The following is a 17,110-nucleotide window of genomic DNA, read 5'->3' as shown; positions in this document are numbered from 1 at the left end:
CATAAGATAATATAAACAAACATTCTAATGTTACTCAGTTACTAAAATCCACAATTCTAATCTCGTTAAGTTAATCCTATCACATACAACATAAAAGATCTCTTCCAAACAATTCTTCTTACTCTCAAAGGAGGTTAACTTTCTAATTAGAGACTGTCCACAAAGTATTTTTGAAAAATGTTCTTAATTTACTTACATATATAATCTTCTCTCTTCTAAGGAATATTATACACAAAATAGAGTAATTTTTACTTTACCAAACTTTTTCCCACGTCTTTCAGCACCATGTGTACGTCTGGTTACTTCTTGTCTATTGGCTGTCTTTACGGCAACATAGGGGATAAGCTATCTTCATAATTTCTGCAGAAAACGGACTCGAATCTTTGCATCTCAAGAAACATTTCAATGGGGCTTTTCAGCGACGGCTTGATTCTGCTAGGACTGGAATTTTAACTTCAGCTCTGCATAGAATCTTACTCCATTCTCAAGAAAGTTCACTGCCCAACATCTTACCACAGACTTCACCCTCCCTCCCCCCCCCCCTACACGAAACTACCCGCTGACTTCCGAACCACCAAGCAGGAAAACGATATGACAAGAGAGCCCTCCGATATGGTGCTTGTCCCCTTATATTCTTTGTTAGAGCCCCCCCCCCCCCTTTTTCAGAGTCCCTTTTGCTCACCTATATCTTTTCTCCCCTTGGGTCCATCCCTTGCTCTCCCGACGCTGTTATGCTCTTGTATTTACGGAATTCACGTAGTTATACATTCCACGTAAGCTACTGCCGCCAGCGTTACGCTGGACACGTGTACTTGTATACTTTCTAAGAATTATTATTTAATCTCTATCTGGTAACTCACAATCACTCAATCAGCTAAAGTGAGACTTAAATCAATATTAACAAAATTCCTCCTTTAAAACATTCTCTAATTCGATTTTAGTAGTGATGATTAAAGTACATGGAACATGAGATAAAAATTGCAATTTTATACATAAAGTGGAGAAGTTTCACTTTTGATTTCAGCTGATGTGCAGGTATTTCTCTTTGTTAGTAAGTTTAGTATGTTAGATTCTGAATGAATGATTTCTTTGCAAGATTCCTTCATTCAGGATCTAACAGTCCCAAATAGGCTGTCATCAGTTTCCCAATTAAACAGTGAGAAAAAGGGAGGGTGAGTAGATAGTTAAGTTGATGGCAGCGAATATTTGGATAGGCATATGGAAGATGTTTCCTACATTTAAGAGGGAAAGATTGTTTTTGTCGAGAATATGATCAACTCTTCTTCTGATGTTTGTTCAGGTACTCTTGCAGTGTTATATCCATTTAAATTCCCCATTAAAACTGGGGGAAGGAATAACTGCAATATGATCATCAAGATCATCTTGAGAAATAGCTGTGTCAGGAGAGAGGTAGATGCTGCAGCATGCGGTTATTATATTTCCAACCAAGAGTGCTATAGTAACTGTTTCTATGCTGGTGTTAATTTGGATTTGTTGGAAGGGGGTATGGTTGCCCACAAGAATAGCAATTGCTCCACCAGCAGGTCCATCTCCAGTCCTGTCCTTATGAATAAGTAACAATACAGAGAGTCGGATCATCACTAGGATTCAGGTATGTTTCTTGGAAGAAGAAGCATATTGATTTATACTTTTGCAATAGCCTTTATGTTGTCTATGTTTTGTTGGAATTAGTCTTAGAGGATTTTATTTATTTATTTAATTTTTTTTTTTTGGGGTGGGGGTGGCTAGTATTATTCATTTCATTTCATTTCATTTTCTTCTTCTGGAAAATATCCAAGATGTCAAAATCCCACTACTGCTAGATCACTAACACACAACATATTAAAGGGGGAACAGAGGTATTCATGTTATCTGTTGATGCACCATCTAATAAAGTGTCTATAGTGCAAATTCCACATTTTTTTTATTTTAAATTTGAAATTACTTGAAGAAAAATTATTCATAGTCGAAGGGAGGAGTTTCATTCAGCACCACAGCTTCCCACCCACCATGGAGCCACACATAGCAACTCAACTTTTCAGCAAGCAATGACTGTGCTGAATGTCAGAGTTACCTCAGATGCTATACAAGCACAATAGCAAGCATTCAGTCCTGTCCTGGGAAGCAGACCTACTGTAGTACCCTTAATACTTGCACAGGCAAGCAAACTAGCCAATAATCCTGCCCCTCTTGCCAAAGCAGAGGCCCAAGTAGTGCAAGACTACTAGGATCCTACTTTTCTGATGTCCACAGGTGGAACCACACAGTAAACACAATAGCAAGCCATTGGATCCCAGTGATGGCAGTCTGGAAAATAAGATAAGTTTAAAAGACACAGGAGAAGTAGAGCACAGAATGCAAGAAGGAAAGCAAAAAACTAAAAGAAGAAGAATAAAAAGGGCCAGTATCATAACTGAGAGGTCCCCTCGACCACAAACAGGTGCCTCATACAAGGGGAAGGGGGCATTTTAAATGTAACCACTTTTCCTCTCTTTTGGGATATTCTCTCATGATCAGAAACCAGTCCATGTGGATGGCAGCACACTAATTTCCTCCTCTTCTATGAATAAGGCTTGCAGTGTTTCAATGATTCAAGTTTCAGGAATTTCCATAATCAGCATTTTAAATAGCATTCATCTTACCAATTCTCCAGAAGAGTAAGGATAATCTTGTGGAAGTCAATACTACCAAAATCCAATCTTATTTCATTTCTTGTAATAAAGATATTACATCGCTATTCCTTACTCCTCCAGCCTTTTCTAACAAAAATGCTAGAATCCATAGTCTCCTCAATCTACAAAAAAATTTGGGTGTCTTCTTCCATTTCACAATACTACTTCTCACTTGAACATCTCCTGAAGCCATGCATCCATAATGCAAACCATAACACATTTTAAGTTGGTGTGAAACCTTCCCTGGGTTTCTGCCTTACACCTTTTCTTTTAACACGTAAAACCAAGAGTAGACGCTACTCAATCTCGTGTTTCATTTTCAAGTTTATTAAACTGAATTCTCATAAACTTCTTGCATTCAATCTACCTCTGTAGTTCTTGGTGTATGGGGAAGTATCATCAACAGAGGTAGACTGAATGAGAGGTGTATGAGAATTCAGTTTAATAAACTTGAATATGAAGCAGGAGATTGACTAGCAACTATTCTTGATGGATAGATATCAAAGAGCACTATATGGAGGAAGTACAGAATTCAGGAGAAATTGGTGACTAGTTGTGTGCTGCATTGCAGTCCTTGGGCCACCGCTGTTCAATTTTACATAAATGATACAGGAAATGATTTCAAGAAAAATATTCAATTGTTTGCTGAAGATGCAAAATATGGTTGTAACAGTTAATCAAGCAATGCAGAATGCAGTTTAGGATGAAAAGATTACAAGCTGTATCACACTGAAAGAACTATACTCCAAAAAATTGATGAAGCTAGAAATATGTTCATCGATAAGGAGTTGAAATTTAGAGTTCAAGTGTAGAATATCATGGTGTAGTCATTTACTTTATTCAACTCAACTTTATTTTATTATAGAAAATGAGTAAATTGCTATGGCAAGACAAACATTTCACGAATGTTCAGTACCACAATTGACTGTCTTATTCCTATCCACCCATTTCCCCCCCCCCCCCAAAAAAAAATTTTTTTTTTACTTCCTTGGCAAAATCTTTACACCACAGGATGGAACTATTTGCCACCTTTCTATTTCCTTGGAAACTTGTTAAGGTTCACAAAAATTAAACTACTTCTCTCAACCAACACATCCAGAGGCAGTGCTAAATTCTCTTTCACATTCTGAAACTCAAAAGGATGTCCCATCTAACACATTTGTTTTTTGTCCACTTCCTTGGAACTTTGACAGAGTTAACAAAATTAAACATTTTTTCTTCCTCTAATATAGAAGGCACACTGCTAAATTCTCTTGCAAATTTTATAGCACACAGGTGGATATACCATTCGACTTCAACAGCTGTATTTACATTGACTTCATGATATTCTCAGCACATCTAGTTATCACCTCAGTTCCTGCTACAGCTATCAATATAATATCTTTATCTGGCTCAGTAATTCACCTATTGCTTATCTTCCATCCTACTCTCAGCATTCATTAGTGTTATCCATCCATAATCTTTCTTTCACTTTTTGTAGTTATTACTGCTTAATGATGCTACTCATCAATTTAACTTTTACCTAATTTATCCTCCCAATTCTAGGTAATTGGGAGAATTCCTGACAGTAATAAGACCCCCCCCCCCATGTCATGCAATTCTCCAAACTGTTTCCTAAATTTGTTCTAATCACCAGCTGCTCTATCAGATTTGAAGGGGATTGTCTACATTGGTCATGAACAAATGATTTGATACTATCAACAAATCAGGCCCTCTAAAATCTCTGCTCCCATTCCTTCATGCACTGTTTCAATTGGGAAATTAGTCCAGTTGTATAAATTAAATTTCCTTCTTCCCTATGTGACCTTAATCCATGTCCCCATAATAATTACTTAACCTAACCTATTGAGCTAATTTGACAATGAAGGCATTCCACATGTTCCATGCACACCTACTGGACCAATAGCAGCAAATAATTACTTATTTTGCTTTGCTAAACCTCTACCATACCACACTGCCTCAAATAAAATGCCTCCCATTTTTTTTAAATCTGATCCACACATGAAAGTCAACAAGACCTATAGGAGTAATCTGTTAACGTTTTGCTTCAGCAGTGGAGAGTAGGGAAGACAGAGTGGGAGAGACTGTTCCAAAGGACAGAAGTATATGGAATGAAAGAGGAGGCAGTAAAGTTAGTTTGGCGAGTTTCAAGATGGACTATAAATGGGTGTTAGTTAGTAATGACTCTTCTTTTAATAATTTTGGAGGAGAGTGGAAGAGTGGAAACTCAGAGGGAAGGCCATTGCAATTGTGCTGAAATTCTAATGTTGTTGGTCACAATTCTGCTATCATTCAGCAATAAGACCCCCCCCCACACACACACACTCTCATTCATTTTTCACTGCCCTCCTGAAAATATGAAATGCCTGACATTCAATTCAGTATCATTCTCACTCAACTAAAAACTAAATCTAATACCAATAAATTTTGACAAAGGAACAACCAATGCCAAGAACATTTTTATTTCAAATCCTTATGACATTCATCATTACTCCCCTTGTACCTATCACTACCCACCAGTGAATCCAGCCATGACTGTTCAAATTCATATTTGAGACATAATGCTACAATCACCTTTTTTTTTTATCATTACCATTCTCACACTCAGTCACTTCAAAGTGCAGTGAGTGAGTGAGCTATCCAAACACACCTTTTCATTTCAGCTGCAAACATATCAAAACCTGTTTCCCATCCTTGATTTATTCCATCACATCTGTACTTGGGAACAGACTTCCTCATGAAGTGCTTTCCTGTAACCATATCCAAAAACTTTTCAAGAAATACCTCAACAGAATTTTCTTTTCCTCACTGACACTCTTATACAGTACTGATGTGAAAAAACTTTTTTTTGTCCAATTTCATTCCACACCTCTTGAAATAGTACACAGACATCTGCTAAAGACAGACCCTTCAGAAATCACAGCACCTGCTCTTAATTTTCTGTAATTGTATTTTGGCAACATGGAAGCTTAACTCTCTTATTCTTCTTTTTTGCTTCTTCCAGTAACTTATCTGTTATCAATTTATACTTGCCACTTTTCACATCATTCATGTCAGCGAAAAAAAAATTATGTCAATCATTTTGTCTCATTGCATTCCTCACACCTGCAGAATTTCAGAATAATAAAATAATTTATAAATTTACTATTTAAAAATTTAATGTGAATTTCACTCATTCCATTTCTATGATAACATGATTCAAAATTTATCAATGCAAATCATAAATATTGATTTAATAAATATGAAGCAAATCACTTTTTTTTTTCAAATAATAGGCTAAAAAAGAAAAGAAACATTACTTTTTGGTTTCAGCCTTAAAGCAACTGCAGTTGATTCCTTTCTTTCCTTTCTGTCTTTTAGTTCTTCTTCTATTAATACCGAAGCTTGATGAAGCATCTTGGCTAGTCTTTCACAGAGAATGTGATGAAGACGAAAGAACAGGTACCAGTTGTTATTCAGAAAAAACATGGAATAAGAATCATCCTAAGGTGGAGGGGAGAAGGAGGGAAAAGATATATAATCATTTTCTTTTAAATTAGTCTTTTTATACACAAATCACTTAAAAAGAAAAATAGCTCTTTCAAAATGCATTTCAATTAAAAATACCAGTTTTTTTTTAGTTTTTTTTTTATAAATTAGAAGTTGTTCAGAGATTTTTTTGCTAATATAAATCATTTAACCTTTACCTTGTCCAAATGAGCAATATAAAGATGTCTACTCAAGTAATTCCATACTGTAAAATTACATTTGTAATTTTACACCACAGAATTTTAGCAATGACTTCACTATGAGTTGCTCTACATATCAGTCTTACTCAAAAGAGGAAGTGATCACCTTCCTTACATAGCTCTCTCTCACCATGAGATATTCTTATAACAGACTGCTAAAAGATTCCTTCGAAATGCCCAATGTAGCAACAACATTTTAAGGACGCTTCCACTACAAACTGCTCCATTATTCCACAGCAATTTGTTAGTGAAAGATGACTTAAGTTGATCATGAAAACAATGGCAGTGCAAAACAAACAACCCATATATATCACAGATTAATTATTATTATTTGTTAATTATATATTCTAAGGGAGTAATTTCAGAATTTTCATTATCGTTGACTTCTATTTAACTTTATTTAATAAAGTTTATAAATATTATTATTATTTTTTTTTGTAATTATATTTTCTTTTAAAAACATTTAAAAGAAAATACTACATTTAAAAATAATCTATAGAGAAAAAAAATCGATAATGTAATATAAAAATCAGGATTTAAACATAAAAAGAATGAATTTAAAGTAAAATTATTTTCATAATGCACTTTTAAGATACAGACTATGACTTTGGTAAAATGCCTAAAATCATTTGATAGTCACCTATCAAATTTTGGATTCATAACTTAAAGATAAATTTGGATGTGTAGGTGCAAACTATGGATTGTTGCCAAAATTATTAAAGGGGTCAATGAAAATTTATTATTTTAGGCAAATTCACTATTCAATAGTTCATAATGCTTAAATATAAATCATAATATGTAAAGCATGATTAATGACTCACCACCTTGTTTACTGGAGGCCTGATTGACCATGTGATCTATGCCTAAACTGTACTCTTCCTCCTCTTCTTGCATGTATTGCAGATGACACCTATGAAGGCATATCAAGAACACTATAGCATACAGGATGAACTCTTGCTGCAACACATCAGGAAGCTTGAAAAACAGCTAGTGAATAATGCTATCTACTTCACTGGTCTGTGTCTGCAGGGGATGTAAGTACAGCAATATGCAGCAAAAAAGTGTAATGTCCAAGAAAACAAATAGTAAATTGCACACTCTCAGTATTGGAGAAATCTGTGCATATGTTCACATCAATTGCCTATACAGCTTGCCTTTCTCTATAATTGCCCATCACCAATCATGAAATACATAAATAAATACAATAACACTGCACATTCATTCAGGACCAGCAGTGTGTAACTAAATTATACCTGCCAAGACATTATTTTCTTGTTTAATCCTTGACTCAAATTCATGACAACGCTACTTGCATACATAGAAGCTAATTTCATATCAAATGATTTAGTACCCTATAAAGCAAAGCATACTTCCCTTTAGACATGCATAATGCTATGCATTAAGAGAGGATCCCTATCCAACCTGGTTTAGACCTTTATTGAGGTCTATCAGTGGTAGTCAGATCCAGAACAAGAAAGGTTGAATTAATGTAGAATTCCTATTTGTCATATACAATTAGAAAAATAGGTGTTATAACCTTATTAAAATACACTGGATTAGAGAGAGATGTATGAAGATTTCTCACTTAATTACAAAGTAATTATATTCCTGTATAATCATTTGCCCAAATTTGTAAGTAAACAAAGATTGTTTGAAGTATCTTCAAAACTAGGCTATTTGTATAAAAAAGTTGTTTACTTCAGATCAACTGGCTTTAGTATGATGAGACCTCAAAGAAGGTCGAGATTGGTCCCCATAATGCAAATCAATATACATGCATGAAAAAGGAAGTGTGCTGTGCTTTATGGGATACTAAGGCAATTGATGTGAAGTCAACAGCCTCTATATATACAAGTAGCCAATCATGAAGAAACTTCACACGCACACATTTTGTTTGCTTAAAGGACAAAAATATATGTAATTTCTTGCCAAGTATACTTCACTTAATAAGCAAGTGAAAAATATTTCTACAGCAGTTCATAAGATCTCTCCATAACATATTATTGTCATTTGCTCTGTAATGACAGTAAGAAATGATGAGAGCATGAGACATTCTGCAAGGGAAAGGACACAGATGCAAATAGTCAGTATAACTGATCAGTAAAGCTTCATTTATCGAACACTGTCATAATACAGTATGGTACCAAAGTTCAGCACTGTATTTTTTTTTTTTTTTTTGCACCATACCGTATAATTTCTCCAGACCAAAAACCTGTTTAAGCAACTTGAGTGTATATAATTAGCAAAGGCAAGAAAAAGGATATAAACAGCCCTAAGATAAATGCATCTAAAAAGTAGGCTACAGATGTTAGCAAAGAAGCAATCAACAAAAGATCAATCCATACCAAAAAATAACCAGGTGTCTACTACATTTTCTTCTTATGAAGTAAGAATGGGGAGAAATTATTATTATTATTATTTGACGCCTGCAGGGAGTGCTCCCTCAATGAGTCACTGGATTCATCGAGCAAGGACACCTGCTCTACAACTCCGTCTCCACCATTCAATCACCAACTGACCACAACTACACCAACCCCATCTACCATCGACCACCATTGGTATTTCCACAGAAAATCACAAACATCCGTGGCAAACATCCGTGGTTCGAATCCTGCCCATGGCAGGATTTGAACCCACAGCCTTTTGGCTGGAGAGCAGATATGCTAACCACTCGGCCAATCAGGTCGGCAACAGAATTATGCCATTAGAGAAGATTGATACTATGGCAATGTCAATTATAAAATGAACTGACCATGCATATAATATTTGCAAGGCACAGCATGGAACGGAAACAGCTGATAAATTCTAACAAAGACACTTCAAGAAATCTAAGTCATTTGCTGAGATAGAACTGTTAAGAGAAATCAGCAAGTTAATTCTGCAGGTGCATGGCAGTCACTTATCACACTATGGAATACTTTGAACAAAAATGATTCAAACAATCACACACTAGAATGCAAGGTGGGGTATTGTGTGTGCAGAGTGGTTATTAGTGCTCTAAAAGGATTAGTAACTTTTTCATATTTTAGTTGATAATATTAGGTTAACTTGATTGTAGTTTTTGTTTTAAATGGGTGCGTGATTGACTGAGTTATTTAATTTGTAAGTAAATCTTGTATTTTTTTTTGTTTAAATATATTTTTTGCATTGCACCAATGTGTGGTAGAACAATGGCAGCAAAGACAAGGATATCAGGTGATTTGAATTTGTGGGATTTTGTACAGTACAGTGTGTATCAAATGCATGCATTACAAAAATTAAAGGAAATGTGGAAGAAAATTGAAACGAGAGAGAGAGAGAGAGTGTATATTAAATGTTCAAAATGTTAGTAGAGTGAACAGTATTGGCAATGGGATGGAAAATGTCGGAGCAGCCATGGAAATAGACAACAATATGGACATAAAGCAATACCACACTTGAATGTTATTCTTCACAGGACAAACGGCAAAATTGAAAAATTGTAGAAGTGGAAGCAGATTATCAGGGCTGAGAAGAGAAAGAAGCAGAAGGTCAGAAGTAATAATAAACAATGAGTGAAGAAACAAAAATAAAACAAGGAGAAAATTATGTATGAAGACTCAATAATCAGGGGAGTACTTAATGGAAGGTTCCAAAATTGTGTTTCCCTGGTGCAAAAATGATTTCAGAGGTGAGACGTATTCTATGAGGGAAGATGTAAAGGAGATGTTTGGGAAGCAAAACTGAAGAGTGAGGAGGTGAAGATTGTACGTCTCCCACCATGCCATGATAGAGACAAACTGAGGATAAGGGCATTGGCAGCTAGGGAATCAATATGTAAGTTGTGCAAAAGGGATGATGTAGGATTTGTTGATCTGTGTTTGAAGGAAAAAAAAATTATATTGCTGTAATCTGTATCTAAATGGTTTTGCTGTTAGGTGTCTGGAAAGAGTTTTGTTCACCAAGCATGCTGAAGTGCAAATTCAGGAAAACTTGAACAATTATGGTGTAAGCAGTTGAGTTTGTGTCAAGGCATCCATGAGAATGATGAAGTGCGAAATCTAGTCACTCAAGCAAAAATAATGAACAGGTAGTCAATTCAGGAAGTAAAGGTGGGCAGGGACCTAAAGAAATGCTGCAGTTTCCATATATGAATGCCAGAAATATCAGGAACAAGGGGGAGAAGTTAATGGCATTGGTTAGTGCAACCCTGCCAAAAGTTATAGGCATTAGTGAGACTTGGCTAACAGCACACATAGTGACAGGGAGAGAATCTGAAGGGTTTAGTATTTTCAGGGAAAATAGAGAATATAGAAAGGGGAAGGGGTAATAATGATTATAGCAGATGAATTGGGGCCAAAAAGAATAGGAGATATGCAGGAAGGTGGCTGTTCAGTTGAAGCAGTCTGGTGTGAGATCAAGGTCAGTAACACAAAATATATAGTTGATTGTTGCTATGGGCCAGGGAATTCCATGGATGATCTGGAAGATATGCATCAGCAAATTAGTATAATGAGTACATGTTAAGTTATTATTATGGGAGACTTCAACTATGCAGATACAGATTGGATGGAAGAAACTTTTTCCCCCCACTGGAGATCAGGCTAGTAGAATAACAGTTAATCAGATCATTATCACTTTAGCATACTGTTTGAAATGTAATTTAGCTCGTCTTTGTCCTTTCTAACAAGATTCTAGTCTCTATAATTTTACTGAAATGGAAGGAAGAAAATGGAATTTATACACTTACTGGCAGATAATTAATTGGTAGCATGTGGTGCAAGGGAACTTTAGGTGTAAGTGTACTGGACCTGGACATATGGTCTGAAGAGCTATCAGCTATCCGTAATCAAGGTGGCTGGCCAGATTTCCTCGAGTTGGGGGAAAGTAACTATACGATCTTGACTTGGAAGATAAACAAGGAAGAATATTCTGATAAGAAGAGGTACATGTGAAACTAGAAGACAGGCGATCATGACAAGCAGTGGAGAAAGCTTAAATCTGCACCATGACATAAAGAAGTTAGTAGTGCATGGGAAATAGTTAAGGGTTATCTAAAGGAAGCAATATTAAACTGTAACCTTAAGGTAAGGAGGGTTAATATCAGGTAGGAGTTAGATGGATGAGTAATATCATTAAATATGAGCTACAGAAGATGACAATGCAGTGGAGGGTATATAAGGAGAAAGGTGACCAGCATGGCAAAGTCTGATTTGAGAAGAATCTAGGCAAGCAGACCAAAGAAAATCCCACAGAGTTCTTTCGTTATGTGGCAAATGAAAGGAAAAATGACTATGGAAGATTAACCCTAACAAGTGATGATGGTCACAAGGTGACAGAAACATAAATTTGTTGAGTTACTGAGTATCCACTTTGCAAGGTTATATCATCCAAGTGAGATAACTGCTTTTACATATGTGACAGACACTAATGTGGGATGAGAGGTGGATGCATTTGAGGTTCTTAAGATATTGTCGAATCTCAATGTAAATGCAGCTTAAATGGTATATCAACTCGGGTTTTGAGAGAATGTGCAAGGATACTGGAAATGCCTCTGACTAGGCTCTTTAATTTAAGTCTCAGCTTTGAAAGAATTCCAAGTGGTGGTGGTGGGGTGAGGGGGAGTAAAATAATTCTTTGCATAAGGGAGGTTCTAAGACTGCAGTAGCAAATTATACACCAATTAGTATCTCAGGTTTGGTGGCAAAAGTACTGGAAAAATTGCTCAAAAAGAGAATTCAAGAATGGGTGAATAAAAATATAATACTATACATCTTAGTAATTTACTAACTTTTTTATAATAGAGTAACAGCTGAGTTGGACAAAGGAAATCGTTACCTGATGATTCTGTGGAATTTTGAAAAGGCATCTGACAGAATACCACATGTAACTCTGTTAAGCAAATTAGAACAAATGGGGATGGATATGACACTGGTTAAATGGATAACAGGGCAGCTGCTGGACAGATACCAAAAAGTGGTATATGGAGGATCAGAATTGAGGCAAAAATAGGTGACTAGTGGTGTGCCGCAAGGTTAAGCTCTGGGACAACTATTCTTTAAATTTGTACATAAATGATATAGAAAATGACTGAAAGGAAATATTCATTTGTTTACTGATGATGTGAAATTAGGTAGAATAATAGTTAATCAAGGCAATGTGGAGAGCTTGCAAGACCTAGACTATTTAAATAGGTATGGTTTATTTAATTACCAGTATGGATAAAGGATAATGGGTGTAAGTTTAATGTGGAGAAATTTAAAGGGAACTTATTGGTTGGTTTATTGGCACAAGAATAGCAAAGTTATACTGCACCACAGCAAACGTTACAGCAATACATAAATAGTAAAAGCTAAATTAGTAAATAGTATGTATATACAAAAATGAAGTTAAGCAACGAAGTATATACACATAAATAAAATTACAGTAAAATGTGTTTGTACAAATTGTCTAGTTGCAAAAGTTTAAAAACATCAAGCAATTTGAGCCTGATAACTTCTGCCTGGGGAATTAGGGCAATTAGCTTTGATCTTATAAAGTGCCTGTAGTTTGTATAACGGTACAGTCAATTGATTATTGAAGTTGTCTTTCAATTACCCTCACATGTGAATTTGCCAACATATAGAGCATTATCTACAGTGAAAGAAGCTATTCAGTAACTGAGTAAACTTTGATAGCAAAAAGTGTTACACTTAAGATAGAGCCTTGGGGAATTTCCTGTTCTTGATGATATGGCTGAGATGGCATACTTCTCATTCTAACTTGGAAAGTGTGCCTAGACAAAGTTTATAATAAATACAGGAAAGTGTTCGCTGAGAACTAGGTTATGAGGTTTTTTTAACATGACACATCTCCAGTCTGTGTTCTAAGCTAAGCTTTCTCCATGTCAAAGAAAACTGAAACCAAATGTTCTTGCTTCAGGAATGCATCCCATATACAAGTTTCTAAATAGCCCAAAGTTGAACAATGTCCATGAAAGTCACACTGTATTGGATATAAATTCACTACTTTCTAAATAATACAGAAGTCTGGCATTAACAATTTTCTCTAATATCTTACAGCAATAGGCTGATGATTATTTGCTTGTATTGGATCCTTTTCTGATAACTAACTTACGCAAAGAATCTAGAAACTCTTCCACTGCAAGTATTCTATGGTCTTTAAAGAGAAGATCCATAGAAGATGATGGTAGATGTTTTATCATATCATAATTGATGTCATCAGGCCCTACTGCTTTAGGGCAGGGGATCCCAACTTTTTTGTTTCCTAGAGCACATTCTAAAATACCGATAGGGCCACGGGCACCATCTATTTTTTCAAGCAAATTTTTTTGAATTCGTTTGTTAAATGAATACATACAAAGTTTACATTATAATCAAATGTTTTATTACTTAAACGTTTACATTATATAAAAATTTAAATATATATATATATATATATGTAAGTTGGTGTGATCTTTGGCACTGCATTTCATTGGCCAGTGCTTCATAATTAGGAGAATATGACGATATTCCAGTTCTTAAACTGGAATGAACAACTTCGAATGCACATCTACTTTACATTGTATGCGTTTAATACTCGTCATGTATCATTAACGCATGCCATGAATTGTTGCGTGATTATTTCAAACTATACGGCACACAGTTGAACAGCAGCGGGCACACACAAATTGGTCGATGGGCACCATGGTGCCTGCGGGCATAGGGTTGGGAACCTCTGCTTTAGGGTGATAAAGTAAAAGAGCACTTTTTAGTCCTCCTTAGCAAATGGCTGATTGTGTAGCTCAAGCCCATTGGCAGAAATATTTAGCATTTGTTTTTCTTTCTGCTCTTTCGATATTAAATATTCAGTAGGATATAAAGCCGAGATTCTGCAAAATTTTCTCTCACAGCATCTGCAATAGCTTTGAGTTCAGCAACAACACATCCAAGGTAGAACGGTGTGTTCTATATCTCCCTTTCATTTTTGGATTTATCCCATACAATTTTTGCATTGGTCATTTGATTAATTGATGAGGTAAATTGGTTCCAAAATTGATTTTAACACTGATGTCTCACATAACGTACTTTGGCCTGAGCATGCCTAAAAGCTATTAAGTTTAATGTGGTGGTGGTAGGTATCTAAAATATACTCCACATTCAATTTTGATATTTTTTGGCTACCTGGCATTCTTGGTTTCATCAAGGCTTTCGATAGGGTGAAAATCAGGATAATATTCTTGGAACGGAGGCTGTTTCTCCCTGGACAATGCAGTTTGTTACAAACTTTACTGCTTCAGTGATAGGAGTTTGATTTACTGTATTAGAATTAAATTTTGCAAGATGGAGAAAAAAGTGTTCCAGTCAACCTGGTCCATTTTCCATATGGACATCCATGTAGAACATGATTCCTATGAAGACACTGTGCAAAGAACAAGAAAATTATCAGTTCCACATATGTGCTCTTTGACATCCCACATGAACAGTGGAAGAATGGAAGGGGAGCAGATTTTAAGATCGATTGCAGAATATGAGCAAGTAGGCATAAGGAAAAAAGTATTGAGTGTTATTCAAAAGAGATAGCTCATTATTTTCAAGGATTTGTTCAATGATACAACCTTGTCTATTTGTGTTGGCACCACCCCACAGATTATTGTGACTATTAAAGTTACCCATAAAAAGTATGGGTTCAGGCAGTTACAAGATAAGATTATCAAGATCGATTTCATTTAACACACAAGATGGTAAATAAATTGAACCTGCTGTAATAAGAAATCCCATAATAAGGACCATCCAGGACTGCCCATCATGCAAAGTAGTGCTAATCTACAAGGATCCCCCTTTCCAATGCCCACAGGTTGCATCACAGGGCAAATGCAGCAGGCGAATGGATCCCAGTGACAGTTGTCTGGAAGAAAGGATAGTAAAAAAGACTCAGGAGAAGTACAGCAAAGAAAAAGACCACTACATCACTGGACCCCCCCCCACAAACAGATGTCCCACAGGGGGAAATTTAGGACAGTACAGAGAAAAATTTTTCCATGCTGATAAGAATTATTTTAATGATTCATTCTGTATACGGGTGTTCCAATGTGCTTTGATGACCTGAAACAGTAATTTGACCAAGGAAATGAGGTGTAAAATTTGTGAGATCGGCAAATTTGGCTTTCTTATAAAGTTACACAACTCATAGATGTATTTGTTGCTGTACTTTTTCATATACAAGGTTTTGGGAACAGAATGAAGAAAATACATACCAAAATGATTCAGAATAGCATACAAGGACTCAGCTTCGAAAAATTTCATTAGAATATCATGCTTTTATAATCAGCAAATATCAGAGTATGACACCATTGCATACAGAATTTCATTAAATAAAAAAGTTTGTGACTTGAGACTGATGTGTTTTTGAAACAATTTCAGATAACATGGCCATCTTTTTATTCACCATTTACATTTACAGTGAAGAAGGTCATTGATGTATAGAAAGAAAAGGGTTGGCGAGAGAGGACAGAGCCTCACGGAACCCTGGCATTAGTTGAATGGCGAGAGGATAAGGAACCATCCACCATCACACTGTGTGTGTGTGTCCAGACAGAAAGCTAGCAATCCAACTACAGAAGTCCTGAAATAGACCAAACAATGAAAGTCTGTGTTAAAGATACCAAGCAATTTTATAAACTTTGTTGTAATCCTTTTTTCCAAGTAAGCAAACAGACAAGTAAGTCAATTTTGCGGCTGAAGTATTTTCAGGTATGAGGCAACTCGTGGTAAAGGTGGAGTAAGCGCTGATCACTTTCCCTTAGTATCTCCCCCCAATGCAAAGCACATCTCCTTGCAGAGATGTATGATGCCATGCATTAAGGGAAGGGCCACTACCCAAATGGTTTTGAACTTTATTGAGGTCTCGTCAGTGGGAGCCAGACCCAGAGATGCCAAGGCTGAAGTAATGCAGAGCTTATAAATTTTACCTATACAAATTGCCACAAGATGCTTTGATTTTATTAAATAAAAATCTCAGGATGAGAGAAAGATGTAGAGAGTTTTTTTACCTTGGGTATACTATACGTTAAAGATACCAAGCAATTTTATAAACTTGGTTTTAATCCTTTTTCCCAAGTAAGTAAACAGACAAATCAGACAAGTTTCCACATGACGTATTGACGTCAAAATACTTGATGCAAATTTGAACAGTTTTTTACTTCTCTTTCTGGCAAAAGGATATAGTGAGTATTGTATGTTGGACATCTGGAATTGTTGAGGAACATTTACCATTGTCAGTTTTGTGTGCATTGGAAGCAAAGTGTGAAGCCAGACTTTTTCTGTGGATGATGATGCAATAGAGACATCTGGGTATGACAGGGGTGGGAATAGTGTTGGGCAGAAGTTACGACCAATTGCTTTGGCGAGAAACCAAAAGACTCAGTTGTCATTTGGACAGGCTGCTAGTTTCGTGTTTTTTACTTTTTCAAACTCTAGTTTGGAAGCATTGATACCCTTTTTTTTTTAAATCTATTTTGGGCTTGAGTATAAGCTTGTGTTGTGGACATTAAAATTTCCCAGTAGGATGATTTCACTGTTGGGAAAATGGGACTGGAGAAAATCAATTTTTAAGGAGAGGATATTAAAGAGCTCAGAGTGGTTGGTGGCATTAGGGGAGTGATAGAGACAGCAAATGAATTTGACTGAGTGGGAAAGGGATTTTTCAACCAAAGATGGTCAAAGTTGGGCAATTCTAGGTTAGATGTTCTTTGCCAAGGTATGTGAATGAGGA

At 35.9% G+C, this 17,110-nt stretch overlaps 1 protein-coding gene across 18 annotated transcripts in view; it reads right to left on the bottom strand.

Annotated features, from left to right (window-relative positions):
• LOC150099111 (paired amphipathic helix protein Sin3a-like) overlaps positions 1-17,110 on the bottom strand; it is a 578,777-nt gene that overhangs the window by 139,633 nt on the left and 422,034 nt on the right. For all 18 annotated transcript variants that reach the window (XM_090404589.1, XM_090404593.1, XM_090404598.1 and 15 more), the window contains one exon: positions 5,972-6,155. In XM_090404589.1, the coding sequence (XP_090260715.1) occupies positions 5,972-6,155 (184 nt within the window). The remainder of the gene's footprint in view (positions 1-5,971; positions 6,156-17,110) is intronic.

The sequence above is a fragment of the Typopeltis vanoorti genome, chromosome 15 (assembly GCF_054136105.1).
Source record: "Typopeltis vanoorti isolate ZY-2024b chromosome 15, IOZ_Tvanoo_1.0, whole genome shotgun sequence".
Lineage (NCBI taxonomy): Eukaryota > Metazoa > Arthropoda > Arachnida > Uropygi > Thelyphonidae > Typopeltis > Typopeltis vanoorti.
Note: the sequence above shows the minus strand (reverse complement) of the source record. Positions and strands in the feature narration are given on the sequence as shown.